We start from the raw sequence: 21,194 nt of genomic DNA on the forward strand, positions 1-21,194 counted from the left end.
TTAGTTATTGATCAAAGCACCTCAGGGGCTCCTTAGGAGCTAAACCAATGTTTAGGAAGACCCATTGGGGCTTTTAGGAGTTTTATTTTGGCTTCAGATTCTATCTATCTATCTATCTATCTATCTATCTATCTATCTATCTATCTATCTATCTATCTATCTATCTATCTATCTGTCTGTCTGTCTGTCTGTCTGTCTGTCTGTCTGTCTGTCTGTCTGTCTGTCTGTCTGTCACATATACCTCTGGTTCTCAAATTCAGTCCTGAAGGACCCCTGTGGCTACAGATTTTCGTCCTAACTCCTGCTTTTAACTGGACTCCCACCTTAATTAAGCAAACTGTTATTTCCCAGGTTCAATGCTTTAGTGTCAATTGGGATATTACATTTTTTTATTGAAATGTAGCAAGTATTAATGAATGTTACATGGAGATAATTCAATGTGTTTGTCCTAGTTTTTAATAAGAGTTTCATTCCATGCTTGAAGGTGTTCTGGCTGTTTAAACTGTTATTTACTAAACAGCACGTTAGTTGTTCTGACACTGACCACCACCACTAAATTCACCATTTAGCATCATTTACCTTTGTGACTTCTGTGTTTGTTCCTAATTGTCATTATTTTGACACATTACGGGAGAATAAAGGGTGAACTAACAGGAAAATTAAAAGTGAGAGCTATGGCAAAATACACACATTTCTAAATTTATTATAAATGTGACTCTTGCACTTTTGCACTTTTCTGGATGTAGAATAAGAGAAGAAAAAATAAATGACAGGCTGATTAAAAAATAAGATCCGTTAATAGTAAAATAGTTGACTGAATGTGAAATGGGTTGAAACAAACACCAGCAGCGAAAGGGATCCATCAAGACTGAATTTGGAGACAACTGACACACACCTTACTATTTTATATATAATTGATTCGAAAAGTTATTGCACAGTCAAAGTGATGAATTAATGGAGATTAAATCCAAAAAAGGGCTTACAAATTACAATGATATGGATTCTTAATTAAGCAGTAATTAAAGCACAAGTAGAGGTAAAGGCAATTGGAAATTCAAGGGTGTTCTATTTTGTACACTATGGTAGTTTAATATTTTCAGCCTCAATTCATTGTCTTTTAGTAGAAGATGTCATTAAAAAGTAAGGCCAATATAAAAGTATCATATGGTAGGTCAGACCTGAGAAATACATCTAAAAATCAAAGGGGATTATCCTCTCTATCCACAGACAGAATAATACAGTTACCGTATATACTCGCAGATAAGTTCTCCTGTGGATAAGTTCTCCTACGGATAAGTTGGGACTTGATTTTATCATAATTTCAGGTATTTTATAATGTCGGTCGTATAAGTCTAATGCAGAAAACTCACGCTTTTGGTCCAAGAGATTATGATATGCTAACACCCACCTAAGAGAGTAACCACGGAGCACACTGCCTTTTTTTTCTATGTGGATGCAGCAATGCACTGATGGTCCTAACCTCTTTCTCTCTCTCTCTGTTGTGCCTACGTGACCACACAGTAATACCCAACTATTCCAAAGCAACGTTTGCAATGATTTGTGTTTTTTGTATCTCACACCCTCATACACTTTTTATCTACGATGGAGTGTTTGATCAGAAGAAAATATGAAGCTGGTTTTAAATTAAACGTCGTTGAAGTAGTGAAAAAAATTGGTAACTGCGCTGCTGCAACAAAATTTGATGCATCTGAGAAATGTATATGTGAATATATACTGTAAGTGTCTCTAAAACTATCTAAAACAACTCTAGTTTTTTAAAATTGGTCAAATACTATATCAGAAATGGTTTATCAGTGAAGTTGTATTAAAGTTTTTACCTGGTAAAAAAAAACCTGGTAGCACTGGAAGCAACTACTTATTTAAAGGATAAGTTCAGTTTGCTTCAAGTTGAAGTTATTTCTTCACATTCATGGTATATTTTAATTTGCCACCTCACATTCTGACAGCAAACGTCATCAGGTTGAAGTTTTAGTGAGTTCAAAGCAGCTCTTTTAACATAGGCAGAGTGGCCTGTCATTACTGCCTCACAGTGTCAAGTTCTACATGGTGACTACATGTTCTTCCTGCATATTTAAAAAAATTGTGTGGCTTCAATGTCTCATCATGCACTAAAAAAAATGAAAAATGGTTTGTAACATTTAATTCTGTTCTATCGCACACACTGACCATTTTCATTTTGCGTTTTTTTTGTTTTGTAATGATTCATGAGTAAGACACACCACAGAAAATGTGGCTTGGCTCTTTCCCTAATCTCAGACATTTATTAATAACACAATGCACTGTAATCAGTTCAGTTGTATTGTTAAATGTACAAAGGTACAATGAAACTCTCCCTCTTGCAGGGGGTGCTGATGTTGTGTTGCCAAAAACTGCACCTACAATGGCCAGCGCAAGCAGACAAACAAGCAAGAAACGTATCCTAATCTCAAGAAAATAATACCAGGAATCTGTCAAAAATATTTCTATCTAGTTTCCTTTCATTATCACAAGGATACATCATATACACAGAAAGTATCTTTTTTTTTATTTAAACCTTTGCTGCTTGTATGTGGTAAGTTTTGAGGCTTTTTTTATCACCTCTCGACTTGTATACCCTAAACTCCAATGAAAACTGCAAGAACAGACAAGCTATTCTTAAAAATTATAGAAAATGCTTCAGTTTACAATATAAATTCAAGTGGCAAAATATTTATACCTTAACTGCAAGGAAATAACTTTAACCTGAAAAATGCCAAAATTATCCTCTAAAGATATGTAAAAATGTTTAATATATGATTATAAATCCATTACTCAATAGGTATGAAATTCTTTTACTCAAAAATACATTAGGTGTATTTTTGCAAAAAGACATATAAACTGTATGCATAATTACTTAATATATCATAGTTAATAATCCAGTGCCCAGTGGGGGCTGGGTGGTCTTGTGGCCTTGGAACCCCTGCAGATTTTGGTTTTTTTTCCCCAGCTCCTGCAGTTTTTTCTGTCCTCCTGGCCATTGGACCTTGTTTTATTCCTTGTTACTTAGTATTGCATAATCTTATTTTTATTTTTTTATTTTTTATTTCTTCATTTTGTAAAGCACTTTGAGCTACATCATTTGCATGAAAATGTGCTATATAAAGAAAAGTTGTCCATTGCTATGTTAGGTTGGCCTGCTTGTCTGTGCCTTTCTGTCTATGTCCTTTCTCTTGCTGGTTGTGTTTCTGGTTGATTAGCAATGACTGCAGCCACACTATCATTTTACTTCTAGTTCTTTCTAATTTAACATTAATATTAAAGTAAGTCCTACATTAACTTTAGCTGTTTATTGACTTAGTTTAGCACTTGGTTAGTTTTGGTCCCTTTTTATCCAGCTACATTAAATCTTTTTTAACTCTCAGTTTTGTTTCACCCTTAGCACTTCTTATTTTTGATAGCCCTGAATGTTATCCTGACTACATTTTCTCCTTTCTCTGAACTCTTTACCGCTTATCTGTACCATAGACTATGCCGTGGCTTCAATTGTTTTATAACAAAAAACTCTTTGAGTCACTAAGCTGCATTGCCTCCAAATATTCTGACAGATTCTCTGAAGCTTCACTCATTTTTGTATTTCATTATTGTTATGTGTGTGCCGGTTACCATATTTGTTTTTCTTTTTAAAACAGACACTGGTAAAATTGTTTATTACTGACAAAAGAGACATTTGCTTTTACCATAATGTAAATGTAACAAGTGAGAGAGTGGGCTGATATCAGAAAGCATGAAGAACTAAAGCAACTAGAAGAAGCATTAGTATACTGTAATAACAGAATCCATATTCTGAGTAATTGCTTGAAATGTAAAAATAATGCATGAGTGAGTGAGTGAATGAATGAGGTAAACACAAGTTGCAATAAAATCAAGTTGGCTGACTTTAATATGGAGATTTCCTAAAAAAATAAGAAAAACATTCAGTTAATGATATCAAAAAGTGAAGTTGCTTCTAATTGATAAACAGAAAATGAAAATTAGTTAAAAGTTATATTAAATAACTAGTTTTGTCTCCTTGGCAGAAAAAAGATACTTATAAAAATACAGTACATAAAGAAGACATGGCCTACTGAACTAAGCTCGGCGATATCCACGCCAAGTTCCTGGAGAGCTGTGAAAAAGGTTTAGGTGAAGACCATCATCTTTGATTTGTAAGTGTCAGCCATGCAGAGCAAGAATCTGGTGATCCACAACAAGTGCATTAAACCTGAGAGAAAATCAGAGGGGGTTAGATAAGAAAGAAGCGGACCGAGAAAAGACAGCTATGAATATGAATAAAAGGAAAATCAAACTCATATTCATGGACAAAGGAGACATTTCCAGTCAACTGAAAAGTTTATCTGTAGCCACAGATAAATGAATATTCATGTAAGATTTGGTGTATCTGTTAAACACAATAACATTGGTGCTCCTTGGAGGTACTTTATTTGGTTATGTATGGGATCACCAATGCAACTTACCACGAGTCATATCGGTGCTGCATAAAGTCCATGATACATAGACATGAATATTCATGATTAGACGTTGTTGGACTACTGTGCAGACAGTCAACAATGGCTTTGATACAAACAAGTGAGCGGAGCTAGAGACTGTAAAAAAGCAAAGCAGCCGGTGTAGGTTTAAGTAGTATTGCCATTGTGATGTCCTTAAAGCTGAGACAGTGCTTAGTGAAACATGCCACATTTATCATTAAGTAGAAGAAAACAAGTGGGAAACGATGACAGAAATACAAAATAATTACCTGTTTTCGACATAACCCTTTCCATTTTTGATCTCACACCATTGATCGTCCCAGATATAGATAGGAAATAGCGAGTGTTGGGCTTGAGGCCTCTGATTCTAAAAGACCTTGCTCTTCCTGGTACCACCTTCTGAACAGGGACATTCTTTGCTCCATACTCTTTGTAGATTATAAGAAAGTTCCTGAAGGCTCCTTCTTTTGCCACCCAAGAAAGTTCCATGCTGTCAGGAGTAATGTTGGAGACTTGGACATTGCTTGGGCCATTTTCTTCAGCTACAAGTAAGCTTTCACTTGCTGAACCTGTAGTTGGCTTCTGTTCTCCATCCTTGTCAGGCAAATTAACAATTATTGTCCCATTTTGTCGTCCAGGTGCCCCAAAATTAGGCCCAGTCCTATGCGGCGGTTTCCGCACAGACTCATTTCTGTGTACAACTCCTTCAACTGTTTTTGTGCCATTCTGAGAGCTATTGTCCAATTTTTCCTTGAACTTATAAGTAGTAGACCTGGGCTCAGTTGCTTCAACCTGTGGCTTCTCATTCTTGTCATGCAGGTCAGCTTTTTTTTTATCATCAGCTGGACGGGCAGCATTATTGTAATTTGGCATAGAGCCCACATGGGAGCCATTTACTGAGTACGGAGCTGTTGGAGATGGTGTTGGTTCTAAGTGCGTTGTCTGTGTAGTTAGGCGAGAAATTTTGTATATATCAGATTTTGGCAGTTTCTTTGTCTTGATCTCATTAGCTTTTAATCCATAGGTTGGAATAGCCGAAGTATGGAAGTCAACAGGTTTGGACTCTGTTTTCATTGTTTCTGTGACAGTTTTGTACAGTCTAGGATGATGGGTAATTAAAAAGTTGTTCTTATTTAGACCTATTCCGTGAATTACTGAAGAAGATTTTGGTTTCTCCGTAATTACTGTTTGGGTCATCACAGGGGTTCCGTTAATTTTATTTTGTGAACTAGCAATTGATTGAGACGATTTTGTTTCTGTACCTTGAACTTTTAAAGGAGTTCTATTAACTTTAATTTTTTCTCTACTCTTATTGTGAGCTTGGTGTGATCTGTCAGTAATATGTGCTGGGGAGGTTGTTGTGGAACTTGGCTGTCCGTCTATGGCCACATATGGAGAGACTGTCTTAGTGTCAAGCATGGTGTTGTTCCTTTGAGGAGTAGATGGTTTTAACTTCTGTTTAACTTCTGGTTGCTTATGAGAAGGTAGCTTACCCTTGGGTGGTCCAGTCATATACTTTGGTAGAGCTACACTTATATTCTTTTGTGATGGAGTAGTCAAGCTCTTTTTAGAAATGGTGCCATTTATCAGTACTCTTTTACCATCAGAAGTAACTTTAAACTTTTTTGTAATATCGCTTTTCACTACATTTGGCAGTTTGGTGACAACAGAAGTATTAAAGCCTGAAGAAGCATGCGGGTCAATTTGAAATGTCTTAATGGGTTGTGATTTTATGCCCGTCTTCGTTTTGGTGGGTGACCTGTCACTCTTGATAGTTGGGGCTTTGGTTGATAAGTTATCTGTGTGGATTTTTACTAGAGTCTTTTGAGATTTATATTTAATGGAGGGTGCTGTAGATGGTACCTCTGGTGGTACCAGAGGGACCTTTCCTAAATCATCAGTAGACAACTCCCTAGTGGTAGGCACTGAAGCTTTGTCAGACTTAGTACTGTTCGTATCTTGTGATTGTTCTCCCTGCTCAGTGGTCAGTTTTGTAGGTGGGGCAGGAAGCTGATTCACCTTGATAGAATTCTCATTCTCCATCATTGATCCAGTCACTCTTTTTGTTCCTGATTGGGACAATTGCAGTCCAGGTGCTGAAGTAATGGCCTTAAATGTTTCACCAGAAGGCTTAAATGTAGTGGTTTGGTACTGAGGCCTGCCAATGTTTCCTGAACTTGAACTGGCATGTTTTTGCGATTTCACATATACTGTTTTAACAGTGGAAACAGAAAATGAATTATCCTCAGGGATCCTGACAGCTTCAGATTCAGTCTCATAATGTGTCATCGGATCTTTCCAATTTAATGATTTATCTGTCACTGCAAGAGATCTGTAAGAAGTCGGCCGAGGTGTAACTGTGATTGGCTGTTTGCTTCTAGTTTCTAAGGAAACTGATTTTACAGGAAATATGGTGGGCCTATGAGGTTTCTTCGGAGGACTTCCTTTGCTAGTGTGAACAATGAATTTGTCATCTTTAGGCTTTGTTTTGGGTGGAACAGGCAAATTAGTAGGAATTACCTTATTGTCTTTTCCTTTGCTAGTGTGAACAGTGAATTTGCTATCTTTAGGCTTAGTTTTGGGTCGGAGAGGTAACTTAGTAGGAATTGTCTTGTTGTCTTTCCCTTCTTCTTTATTTAAAATTGAAATATTAGTAAGTTTCTCTTTTGTAGTGGTTGTTGGCTTCACATCTGAAACTGATATGTTTTTCATTGACTTTGTATCTCTCTCTTTCCAGTCATCAGGTATCTTCATTTGGGTTTTATTAGTGTCTACTGTTATACCATTTTGAAATAGCCCAGTGTCAATGGAAGAACCTGCAGCAATAAATGAGTGAGCCTGTAATAAATCTACTTGAGAAAAATAGACAACATGTTGAAAGTGCAACATACACTTCAGCTTTATGGACACCAGCCAATGTGGGAAGTTCTGGTCAAAATAAAGCCAAACTTATTATGAGGTATATTATAGGAAACATAAAAAGAAGACAATCTGCAAATTGTCTTAAATCATATTAAATATAAATAATAAAAATACCACTTTTAAAAATCACATTGAAAGGAAGGGCCAGTTAATACCCAAAAGCTCACAAAGGATGGGCCTGTGTGACTTGTAACAATGTCCTGTTCTGTTTGCTGGATCAGACCACTGATTAAGAAATAGCAAGAGAAAAGTTATTTTGAAAATGAATTGGTCATGCTTCCTGCTCTTAATGCCTTGTATTTTTAGGAAAGACTGCAGTTCCAGATTCATATGCCATTTTAAACACTGCTTTGGGCAATGTTTAAAAAAGGAAGACTACAGATATTAACACTACTTTTATAGTGTAGTGTTTTTAAAGATAATTGTAATTACAAACCTATAATTCTATGTACTTTAAAAAATAAATGGTAAACAGTTATACACTTCATCAAAGTTATTAAATTATAATATATTAATAAAATTATTTACTATTCACTATAGCATTACAGTGATGAAAATCAAATCATAATATGTTTCTCTATGTAAGGAGACTGCGGAAGAGTGTGGGTTCACTTCCCGGTTCCTCCCTGTGTGGATAGCGCTTTGAGTACTGAGAAAAGCGCTATATAAATGTAATCAATTATTATTATTATTATTATTATTTCAATCCACAACCTCTCATCCATCTTCCATTTTCCTTATATTGCACCAGGAATCTGTTAAACATGTTTTTTATATATTATCAAAAACGTCAGTCCCCTAAATGATTTTAACTGAAACCAAAGAAAAAATCCACAGTAGAATGTAAATATAATTAATAATTTAAAAAGGGTTCATTTTACGTTTTTAGTCAATGCCTCTTTAGCCTTCTAGAAATCTGGCTCTTTACTAATTCAATTTATATGGCATCCAATATTTTTACGTAGGATTATTTTTACAAATATAACATTTGATAAACTGTAGTTCTTGTTGGAATCTACTTCATCAGGAGTTATCTAAAATGAAAACTTATATCTATGCACATTATGTAAAACACCAGGGGCTTCAAGTATAAACAGTGCGTACACACAAAAATGTTGTGTATGGCCGTTTCCACGCTGACTTTGAGATGTATAAAACTAAACTTGGTGTAAAGCCACATTCTCACGCCAGCCTTACCCTGTGCGTACACAGATTTCCACTCAGTTTTGCAAACTGGCGGCACCCAACGTCAAAGCAGTGCCACTGTTCCTGTGTGGTTTCCCATTCTTTTTTAGATTCACATCTCTGACACAGCTTTATCAAATATACTGAAGTTAAGAGCGTATCATTTATAAATTTAAGACATCTGATTGTAATCAACCTGTAACAATATAACAGTCCACGGAAAGCCCAAACTATTCCAAATACCATAGCTGCTTTAGCGTTGTTACTCTCAGTGCACCACTCACAGCTGATCGGAAAGCTCCATGGGGGGCTGTGTCGAGAACACAGATTATCAAGATACAGCATCTAACCCTGGAGAACATTTATAGCACACGATGCCTCAACCATGAGCACATTCTGTTTGAACTTCTCAGAGCCTTTCCTGCATGAACCCTGAGGTTCAGAAACATTTTCATTCCAAAAGCTATAAATGCACTCAATCAGTCCATCAAGTACTCCTGGTAGAAATGTTTGTACTTATAATTACAATTACGTCACTGTAAACTTGCACTACAGTTATAATATTGCACAACCTGTGCCACTTTATAAACCATTTGGACTATCTGCCCTATATATACTGTATATGAAAATTGTAGTTATGCTTTCATAGTGTATATTTTTCATTTTGTATGATATTATTATAATTTTAAGTTTATGGAAGATTTACATATTGAATCTCATAATAAAGGAATTCAATTCAATTCAATAGAAGAGAGAGCGTATTTACAGATGATGATGACTACCTTCTAAGTCAATTTAGATTACCAAGAGTTATCTTCTTGCAGCTCTTGATATCATTTTAAGGTGAAATGCCTTAAAATATGTATATTACATTATACAGATACATTTTTAACTTAATTTAAATAATGTGTACTCTTCATAGTTAAACGTGTGGCACTGTAGCGCAGTGGTAATGGTGAGCTGGCACCCCATTCAGGGGCTGTTCCTGCCTCATGCTGTATGCTTACTGGGACTAGTACAACCCTGGATGGATAGATGGATGGAATAATTAAACAACAATTATGAAGATTTTTCAATGTTCCTTAAAATTTTTGAAGAAACTGCGTTCTAAGCTTACAGCTGGTTTAACATTTCAGAGCTTATTGTGGCGATTGGTTACGTGGAAAAAGAAAAAGAGGGACAGGAATTGGGGGTTTGTACATTTGATAAACACAGTACTGATGCAACAAATTATTTCACTGAGGGTCACGCATGTCCCAGCAAGCATTTTGTAGGAGGCAGGAACAATCCATGGGCAGGGCGGCAACTCATCGCAACCACCGTGTCCCCATGTTTAATACATGCTTTAATGCATTTCATTATGAAAATGATATCAAGTATACATCTTAATATTCTAACATGTTCAGAGAACTGTAATATCATGAATGTAATGTATTATAAGTGAAGATAAGTGGCGTAAGAGAAAGCTCATTTAAGAAGCACGTAGTGCTTCACACACATAGAACACATAGAATACAAATCTCCCCAACACTAAGGATCCCCCGAAACCCCAGTACTCCATAATAAATAAATTAGAGTCTTTCACTAGGATAGATTTACCTGATTTACATAAAATAATTTCTCAAATGAAACCATCCACCTGTGCCCTTGACCCAATACCAACAAATTTTTTCAAAGAAGTATCGGGTGTGCTTATTGATAATGTTCTTGACATAGTAAATTCGTCATTAGATACGGGGGTCTTCCCAGACTGTCTTAAGACTGCGGTAGTTAAACCCCTACTTAAGAAAAATAATCTCGACCCCTCTGCTCTTGAAAATTATAGACCCATCTCTAACCTGCCTTTCTTAAGTAAAATTCTAGAGAAGGCAGTCATTATGCAGTTAAATGAGCACCTCAATAAACATGCTATTCTTGATAAATTTCAGTCAGGTTTTAGAACAAATCACAGCACAGAAACTGCACTCGTTAAAGTAGTAAATGACTTGCGGGTAAATGCAGACAGAGGCCATTTATCTGTTCTCATCCTCTTAGATTTGAGTGCCGCATTTGACACTATTGATCATAATATTCTTAAGAATCGCCTTAGTCAATGGGTGGGCCTCTCTGGCAGTGTCTTAAACTGGTTTGAATCCTACCTGGCAGGGAGAAAATTCTTTGTTAGTTGTGGTAATTATAACTCAAAGACACATGATATTCTATATGGTGTTCCACAAGGCTCTATCCTGGGTCCGCTGCTCTTCTCCATCTACATGCTTCCATTAGGTCAGATTATCTCGGGACATAACGTGAGCTACCACAGCTATGCTGATGACACACAGCTGTATTTATCAATAGCACCTGATGACCCCAAATCTCTTGATTCGCTAACACAATGTCTAACCTGTATCTCAGAATGGATGAATAGTAACTTTCTCAAATTAAATAAAGAAAAAACCGAAATCTTAGTGATTGGCAATAATGGATACAATGAGGCTATTAGAAATAAACTGGATGCATTAGGATTAAAAGTCAAATCGGAGGTAAAAAGCTTAGGGGTAACCGTTGATTGTAATCTGAATTTTAAATCGCATATTAATAAAATCACTAGGACAGCATTTTTTCACCTAAGGAACATAGCAAAAGTTAGACCTCTTATATCATCGAAAGATGCAGAGAAATTAGTTCATGCGTTTGTCTTTAGTCGGCTAGATTACTGTAATGCACTCCTCTCAGGACTCCCCAAAAAAGACATCAATCGTTTGCAGTTAGTGCAGAATGCAGCTGCTAGAATCCTTACCAGGAAAAGAAAATCCGAACACATTTCTCCAGTTTTGATGTCACTACACTGGTTACCTGTGTCATTCAGAATTGACTTTAAAATTCTGCTTATGGTTTATAAAGCTTTAAATAATCTCGCCCCGTCTTATATATCGGAATGTCTGACACCTTATATTCCAAATCGCAACCTCAGATCCTCAACTGAGTGTCTCCTTAGAATTCCAAGAGCAAAACTTAAAAGAAGTGGTGAGGCGGCCTTCTGCTGTTATGCACCTAAAATCTGGAATAGCCTGCCAGTAGGAATTCGCCAGGCTAATACAGTGGAGCACTTTAAAAAACTACTGAAAACACATTACTTTAACATGGCCTTCTCATAACTTCACTGTAATTTAATCCTGACACTCTGTATATCCAATTCATTATAATAACTATTCATTCAAAATTTGTACTAACCCCTACTCTCTCTTCTGTTTCCTTTTCCGGTGGCCTATTGGTGGTGGCTTGTGCCACCACCATCTACCCAAAGCACCATGATGTTCCAACAATGATGGATGGATTAAAAGCCAGAAGTCTGTATAACCATCAGCATCAAGTGACTCCGTGAGAACCCTAACTACAAAGAGGACTATTTCATTTATGTTAGGTAGAATGCCCAAAGGGGACTGGGCGGTCTCGTGGCCTGGAACCCCTACAGATTTTATTTTTTTCTCCAGCTTTCTGGAGTTTTTTTTTGTTTTTTCTGTCCACCCTGGCCATCGGACCTTACTCCTTATTATGTTAACTAAGGTTGTCTTATTTTAATTTCTTTTTTGTCTTTTATTCTTCTTTTCTTCATTATGTAAAGCACTTTGAGCTACTTTTTGTATGAAAATGTGCTATATAAATAAATGTTGTTGTTGTTGTTGTACAAAGCATTTAATGTGCTACTTTAGTTTCAATGGGATCTGAGAAACTCTAGTAAATTAAACATTGATTTTAAGATGAAGTTTACAACGTTATACTTTAATAACAAAATAAAGTACGAGATTAAATTGGAAATTTTTAAATTAAAGTTGACATTTCAACCTTTTTTTCTTCACTGTGTCCCTATTTTTTTCTTTTCTCTGTACCCTAATATGCTTCCGTCTGATACTAAGACAGTGAGCTACGAGTCGCCTTTTCACAGCGACTTTGATATCTGACAACTTCTTTTTTATTTCAGGCACTCCGTGTCTCCGCCACTGCGTATCACTCGATCAACTTCTTTTTGTTTTTTATACCACTGCTTAAGCCAACAAATAGTATGTTTTGCTGAAATTCTGTTTTTCACTTATTTTTGCCATTGTCTTTAAACGAAACGCTGAAAAGGGAAGGTGATATTTATATTGATTTGCAAATTAAAATATGCAAAATTCTGGGAGGAGTCAGGGTTGGAGTGCAGGCACATGCGCGTACATTACTTTTCACGATGACCAAGATTTATGGAGTTGAAGTGTGTGGAAGTTGGCTTATGCAAGGTTTTGTGCATCTGAATTTTTTTCTGTGTATGCACATTTCCACTTTTGTCAGTACACCATGTTTTAAGTGTGAGTTCTATGCACGGCGTTATGCTTGAGGCCCAAGGCACTTCATGTATAAACCTTGCTTAGATTCCATGCTAAAATTTTGCTTACACTTGAAAGACAAAAAGGCATACCCATAAAAAAAAAAATTGAGATTTATAAAAACCATATGCACCATAGGTCCCATGCTAAGTTCTTTTATATATCTCAAATTAACTTAACGCTCCCCCTTACCACCTGTCTATAACCATATATGGCATAAAAACGCCCTTTTTGAATATTCATGATGTAATAGCCAAATAAATTTCCCCATGTTCCTGAGTGATGTGATGTTTACTACAAACCATGGAAGAACAAAGGAAAAAAGGCAGAAAATAAAACTTAAGTGAATGTGATCTTGAGGTTTTACTGTTTGACGTGGAGAACTACAAAATCATTCTTTGTGCTGGCCTTTCCTGTGGGAGTAACAAATAAAATAAAAAAACAAGAGTGAGAACAATTGAGTGGAGAGAGCAATAGCAATAGGCCATCATACAGCGTACAAGCTGCCACCAGTACAAAGCATTAAATGACACAGGCTGTATGCTCGGACAAAAGATATCAAAAACATTCTTATTGACCATGCAAAAAAATAAAATCATTTGTTAATGTTGTAATACTAGTCTTTTTACATGCGACATACAACATTCAAACATCTTTGAACTTCCATATCCTGAAGCTGCCCATCAATGTTTCTGTGCTACACTTTGCAGTACGGCACAAGATATCACAGTGCAGCAAACCTTTGTGGAGCTGTACGGCAGTGGTCTTCCTGATGAGTCCAAACACAGCCATGTTCCTTTTAATGAATCAATGGTGTGTTCTATCACCGATTGTGTGTGGGAGTACCTTTGTTTATATCTCCTTTCTTGTGGTGTACCCACTATTATTAGAAAGAAAGATTATACACATTGTTTGTAATGTACTAACTTAATTGTACTCCTATCAATTAGGCTTTCTTACCAAGAAGCCAACCATCACACAGAGCTTGACCCTGAAGTCTGTTTCCCACACAGCTGTTTGATAAAATAAATGAATTGTGGGTTGAGCCGTGCAACATAGTTTGTCAAAAGATCACATATTAGCTTTATATTAACTGTATGAAAATGCATACTGTTTAACAAAAACAAGCCAATTCTCTGATGATTCAATTTGATCCAATTACACTAGGAAAATCTGCAATCATTGCAAATTGCCTTTTGACCTCGGCTTGCTCATCCTTGCAAGTATCTAAGAAATATGTTAAGCATACCATTCCATACAGAGGGCATGCACAGCTTAGGGTAACTGCAAGAGACCTGACCAGTCAGCAAGTTTTTACTGAAAGTTGCCCATCACCCAATACCTTACAGTTATTAAAACCTGTAAGTGAGCAAGAATTGCATTATTTCTGCCAAGATGGTCTCTGTAATGCAGGCTCCAATTTAGCACACAGCCCCAAGAGAATGGCTTCAGGAAGGCTAAATTGGCCTATAAGCCAATCATCATCAAGAGCCAAAAAATCATTATGAACCCTGAAAACTTCCTTTAGCCCCTCATTGGCAATATCCTCCAAAAGTGCTAATACCGCTATTACCAGTTATTTTGTATAACACACTTTTTATAGACAAACTAGACTACACTCTAAAAGCATTTGACATTAAGCTTATGCATTAACAGTTACTACCAACAGTGAAGACAATTGTATTAAGAGAACATGTCATTACTTGTGATATAATTAGTTCAAGATTATCGGAATGGGACAGGCATGTCACTGACATGTGCAATGAAATGAGATTTGCTGTTCACTTCATTGTCCTGTTGCCTGGAGTCTTTAAAATATTAATACCAAAAAACTCTGCATATGACTGAGGGATGGTAAAATCCTGACTTTTGCATGAGAAATGTTCCATGCATGTTTCTGAGAGTAAGCAAGTTTTATCAATAAGGTCCCAGTATATTTCTAAAGAAATTTTTTCTCTCCATGTTAATTTAATCAGATTTCTTTTTGTTATGTTTAAATACTGTATATATAGTTGCTCTTTCTCCTGAAAGAGACACACAGGGCTCCACGGCTTCTTTGTTGGCCTTCTAATTGTTAAAAGGAACAATTACAAATTGAGGTCGTGACACACCACAGACTTGGTAAACAGATAAGTGTAATAAAGAATATAAATAGTTAATCAATCATTTATTCAATAATATTTATTTTTTAACATCAGGCAATTTCTGCAACCAAAGGAGACATGAAATCAATTGGTACAATTTACTCTTTCACCATAAGGGAAGACAGTTGAAAAGAGAAGAAAGCCATGTGGTGAACAGGGAATCTTTCCTATTTAAATCACCTGCAATAAACATTGTATTATGATAACAGGCTGGATCTGAAGCAGACCCATCTGTAAAGACAGCATTCAGAAGCTGAGAGGAGAAAAAGAAGAATGAGAATTTCACAATACTTAATATAAACCTAGAAAGAAAAGTGGAGTAAACACTCAATTAAAACATGAGGTCTGCTGTGTTGGCTCAGGTCAGGCAGGTTTTGTATTTCTTTCTTTCCTTGCTGCATTTTTGTTTTAGGGGATTTCTTGATATGTTGTTTATGGTAGGATGCTTTTGTGAAGCCATAGTTCTTTCCATGTGTATACTTTATTAACAGATGCACACACTGCTGTATCACTTTGTATTTGTAGGATTCTTTAATGAGTGATCTTGTTCTTGGGTCAAATTTTCCAGTTGTTTAGATGTTATGCTTTTCTTTATTTAGTCTCACATGTGCCTCTGTGTAAACATTTCTGTACTTTTCTTTCTTCTTCTTTCTCTTTTTTTATGGTGTGTGTGTTTGGTGGCATTTTTCCCTCTTATTATTGGAACTCGGTTTTAGAAATATACCCAGAAGTTATAAGCAGTGTAGCACTTTATAAAGCCCTCTCCAGTTTTGATGTCACTACACTGGTTACCTGTGTCATTCAGAATTGACTTTAAAATACTGCTTATGGTTTATAAAGCCTTAAATAATCTCACTCCATCTTATATATCAGAATGTCTGACATCTTATATTCCAAATTGTAACCTTAGATCTTCAAATGAGTGTCTGATTAGAATTCCAAGAGCTAAACTTAAAAGAAGTGGTGAGGCGGCCTTCTGCTGTTATGCACCTAAAATCTGGAATAGCCTGCCAATAGGAATTCGCCAGGCTGATATTGTGGAGCACTTCAAAAAAACTGCTAAAAACACTTTACTTTAACATGGCTTTCTCATAACTTCATTTTTATTTAATCCTGAATGCTCTACATATTCAATTAATTATCAATACTATTCATGGAGGCTCCAAAATCCGTACTAACCCCTAATTTCTCTTCTGTTCTTTTTCCGTTTTTCTGTGGTGGCGACCTGCGCCACCACCACTTAATCAAGGCACCGTGATGTCTCCACATTGATGGATTAAAGGGCAGAAGTCCATGTGACCGACATCATCATGTCCTTCCATGAAAACCCTGAATACAATGAGGACTAATCATTTATGTTAGGTAGAATGCCTAGAGGGGGCTGGGTGGTCTCATGGCCTGGAACCCCTGCAGATTTTATTTTCATCAGCCCTTTTTAACTAAACATGCATAGAGAAAACAAATATTTAACAGACATTGTATGTGTGAGTGACACTTTAGTAATATTACAAAATGGCAATTAAAAAATATATGATATTTAAAAATCAGAAAAATGAATTGTGGATTGCAAACTTAAAGAAATACTCCACCCAAAAATTACATATTTTTATATATTTCTTACCCCATTTATTTTGTAGTGGTGGCTGAGAAAAAATTTGAATCTTATGTTTTCATGGAGAAATTACATATTGAAGATTTAAACTCAACAGAAATCCGTGGTAACCAGTTCTGGACAACAGTAAACAATGTGAAAAATGTCCATGGACAAAAGAAAAAAAATGTCACATAACTTGCATTGCATAATCCACATGACCGTTAACAATTTGTATAGTCAAAATATGCAAAATGTGTAGAGTTTTTTGCTAAAATATCATTAACAATTACTTCCTGAAAACTCAGCCTTGGATGTCAACAGGTAAAACATAATTCCAACAGTACTGTGCATTTGAATTGAAGATCTATATCTCTCCCTCACTCATTGGTCAAGAATCCTGTCTTCAACTCAATTTAATGGCAAGTTTGCTGTTGTTCAGAACTGGTCACTGCAGGATTCTGGTGAGTTTGAATCTTTAATATTTTATACATCCACCAAAGCATTTTACAGCCACCCCTACATGGGGTAACATATAAAACAATATATTATTTTGGGTGGTGTATTCCTTTAAGAAATATTTACCAGACGTTGTATGTGTAACAAACAAAATTTCTAAAAACTACAATAAAATATATATAATACAATATGTGAAAATCAGAAAAAGAACTTCCTTATCAGTTACTGATATGGAGTTTCAAAATGTTCATGCATCGTTTTTGACACTCGGATGCTTGCAGCATAGAAAAGTAGTGTAAATTGGAGTTTTGAAACTCTTAAAATACAATTTACATTTTTTAAAGGAATTATATAAATTAGGCACATGATATGTATGTTAGTCTTACAGTTTATATTTAACTATAATATTTAGTATTATTATCTTGTAATGCTGAAAAAAGTATTATATGCTGCCATAGGCGATCATCTCTTTGCCTTGTACCATACACCAGCCGTGACAGTAAGCATCCATACATTTAATAATAATAATAATAATACATTTTATTTGTACAAGGCGCCTTTCAGAGAACTCAAGGACACCGAACAAACAATAAATAAATAAATAAATAAAAGACACAATTATAAACAACTTAAAACATCAGAAAATCTCAAAATTAAAACCAAACAAAACCACTGTAATCAGAAGGAAAAAGAAAAAGCCATTTTAAACAGATGTGTTTTAAGTTTGCATTTGAAAAATGAATATGATTTGATGTTTCGGAGCTCCGCAGGTAATGAATTCCAGAGCTTGGGAGCAGAACGACTGAAAGCTCTGCTCCCCATGGTGGTTAGACGGGCGGGAGGGTCAGATGGGTGGAAGAAGAGGATCTAAGGTTACGGGATGGAATGGCAACATGAAGAAGGTCAGACAGATATGGAGGGACGAGGTTATGGATGACCTTAAATGTTAACAGCAGAATCTTAAAATCAGTATGAAACCTGATCGGGAGCCAATGAAGCTGCTGCAAGACCGGAGTAATATGGTGAATAGATGGGGTTCGAGTGATGATACGTGCTGTAGAATTCTGGACTAACTGAAGCTTATGAAGAGATTTATTAGGGAGACCAAAGAGGAGTGAATTGCAGTAGTCCAGCCGAGAAGTGACAAGACTATGAACAAGAATGGCAGTGGTATGAGGAGTGAGGGAGGGGCGAATGCGATTAATATTACATAGGTGGACGTAAGCAGACCGGGTGATGTTATTAATGTGACATTGGAAAGATAGAGTACTGTCGAGGATGACACTCAGACTCTTGACCTGAGATGATGGGGAAACAACAAGAGTTATCAAAAGATTATTGGTTTTGGATAATGATGATTTTGAACCAATGAGGAGAACCTCAGTTTTGTCACTGTTTAATTTAAGAAAATTTGAAGAAAACCAGGATTTAATTTCAGAAATGCAGTCAATAAGCGAGGGTGGTGGAAAAGAGGAGGTGGGTTTACTAACAAGATAGAGCTGGGTGTCATCAGCATAACAGTGAAAATGAATGTTATATTTGCGAAAAATATTGCCAAGGGAAGAAGGTAAATAATAAAAAGAAGAGGCCCCAGGACAGAGCCCTGGGGCACACCAGAAGTAACAGCGGTGGGTTGGGATGTGAAGGTTTTAAGCTGAATGAACTGAGTGTGGCCTGAGAGGTAGGATCTAAACCAATCAATCAATTTGTGCATAGAGTATGTGTCATAGTTGATCACAGTCACATTATACACTATATCCTGCTCAGAACTAATCCTATTTCATTTTTTTATATGTTACCAACATTTCGGATCCTCTTAAGTTCAACTTATGTCCCCACTATGAACACTCTTCACACAAAATGTGATGAGAATTAAAAGATCAGCACTTCATTCAACAAGGAGAAAATTACTAAACATTCATTAAAAAGTAAATTGTTCACGTCATTGGAAATAAATGGGTTTAATGTTGATATAGTTGAAAATAATCATGAATTATATTATGTTAAATTGACTGTAAATGCAATATGCAAGTTACACGTGATTAGTTTAACCTTGCTCTTGCATTCCTATTGTGTCACCAGTTTACACTGACACTTTTAGTTTTGGTTTAATTGATACAAGTACAGTGAGTGCTTCGTTAGTAGATAAAAGCTACAAACAAAGGCTTCATTGAACAAGTTATGAAATTCCAGGTTAAAAGTTATATCTAAAGCAGAATCCTTTTGTATCAGTTATATTCTGTGTTGTTTTTACCCTTCAGTGGTGAGGTAGTTATAAAGTGCTGCCAGTTCACTTTGTGAAATACAGAGACCATTAACTAAATACCTGGGCAAGCAGGATGTTTAATCCAGCAGTGATAGCCATTAGTCAAGCTACAATACTAAATGAAGTCTTAACCTTAAACATGTAAATCTAAAATATACAACCAGACATCAATCCCCTATTGTTAGAAACAATAAAGTTGCAGCTTTGGAAACGGCAGTGATTTATGAAGGTCAAAAGAAGGTCAGTGTGTAGGAAACAGAACTGGCACATTGTGTGTGCAGCTTATAAAGACTGTGTATAAAATACTAGAATTAATTAGTCTGTGGCAGGGAGCTGTTTAGAAAGTGAATGCCACTCTGCTTCTATTCAGCTTAGAAAAATGACTGACATCCAGAATTAGCTTCAGCTCCCGGCTGTCAATAAATGCCATTTTCATAAAGATTTTGCGTGGCCTAGCTCTATATTAATCAGAGTTGTCAGTGATCTGTAGCTTCTGAGGTATTTTGTGTTTGGACTTTACAGAATATATTCTTTGAACTTTAAGAGTAAAGCTCATCTTGATCAGATGTAGGCCGAAGCCGGCCACTCAAATAGAAGCAAGGTTGCCTTTTGTTTGCACCTTTCTGGGCAGACTGGTGTGTTTCTCTGGGTGTTTTTGAAGGTCACATCACACTTGTAAGATTAAGTCATAATAGCATCTGCATACTAACACAGTTGTAATTTTTTAAGTAAATGTACAGTAATGTTTTGAATAATTAATCCTCTAAGAATGAAGGCTCTTTATAACAAAGCCAGCATAAATTATGCTATGACGCATGCACAAATTCTACTGGATTATTGTGGTTGTTACTGTGCAACTTTCCTAGACAGAATAGGCTTTGTTGTTGATATTGTTTGTGCTGTAGACTGCAAAGTTACTATACATGAGTGTTTAGTTATTTTATGCATACTGTGCATATATTTTTATAAAGTAGTCAATATAATTATCCCAGTATTTTATGAGAACAAAATATGAATCTAAAATGTAGATTATAAAGAGGGTAGAATAGGAAAAAAATAAATGCCACACAGAAGAATCATTAGAGTTCACACCAGTTCAAGAAAGGAGCAGGTGTTGAGTGCATAAGTGGAGCGCTGGTAGAAACAACACACCTTCAAGCACTTTGGAAATGCTTCTCTGCTGCTAATGTCCATTAGTTTGGGTACATGGTCACCGAAGAGTCTCCTTAAATATCCTTACTTGGGTCATTGCACAGAATTGGGGAAAGAGTGGCAGATGGTGTTGCCTCTGACCCCAAGTGTGGTGTGATGTGAAGCTGGCAGTGTGAAATGTCTAGGCAGTGAACAAGGTGGATGAGAGCATGTGGAGCTGCTGATAGCCACAGATAGCATTGGCATTGCAGGTCAGCCAAGTCAGGAGGCCACAGATGGCATGAGCCCTGTAGCACCTGCTCAAACACCCCACACCCTTCTCCCAAAGGTTCATTACAATACATATTCATATTTCTTCTATGATAAATCTACCTCTAATAATGATCTAAAATCACAAAATGTGTCTACTTTATTAAATATGGTATTACCATATTATAATAAACATATGCATTTGCCATAATTAATAAAATCTGTTGTCACATTTCAATTTGGTGCTGGTGGTGTTGAGATGGAGGGATGCAGATATTTAGTTTAGATAATAAGATTAAAATCATTATAATGGTTTGTGTGGCGGCACGGTGGCACAGTGGGTAGCGCTGCTGCCTCGCAGTTGGGTGACCTGGGGAT

General features: G+C 36.2%; 1 protein-coding gene and 1 long non-coding RNA gene across 3 annotated transcripts in view; one reads left to right on the forward strand and one right to left on the reverse strand.

Moving 5' to 3' along the window:
* Window positions 1-21,194, reverse strand: part of LOC114650889 (tenascin-like) — a 585,410-nt gene that overhangs the window by 523,506 nt on the left and 40,710 nt on the right. For both annotated transcript variants that reach the window (XM_051933682.1, XM_028800800.2), the window contains exon 7: window positions 4,775-7,321. In XM_051933682.1, coding sequence (XP_051789642.1) covers window positions 4,775-7,321 — 2,547 coding nt within the window. The remainder of the gene's footprint in view (window positions 1-4,774; window positions 7,322-21,194) is intronic.
* LOC127529643 (uncharacterized) overlaps window positions 1-21,194 on the forward strand; it is a 744,809-nt gene that overhangs the window by 450,617 nt on the left and 272,998 nt on the right. The window lies entirely within an intron of this gene.

The sequence above is a fragment of the Erpetoichthys calabaricus genome, chromosome 1 (assembly GCF_900747795.2).
Source record: "Erpetoichthys calabaricus chromosome 1, fErpCal1.3, whole genome shotgun sequence".
Classification (NCBI taxonomy): domain Eukaryota; kingdom Metazoa; phylum Chordata; class Cladistia; order Polypteriformes; family Polypteridae; genus Erpetoichthys; species Erpetoichthys calabaricus.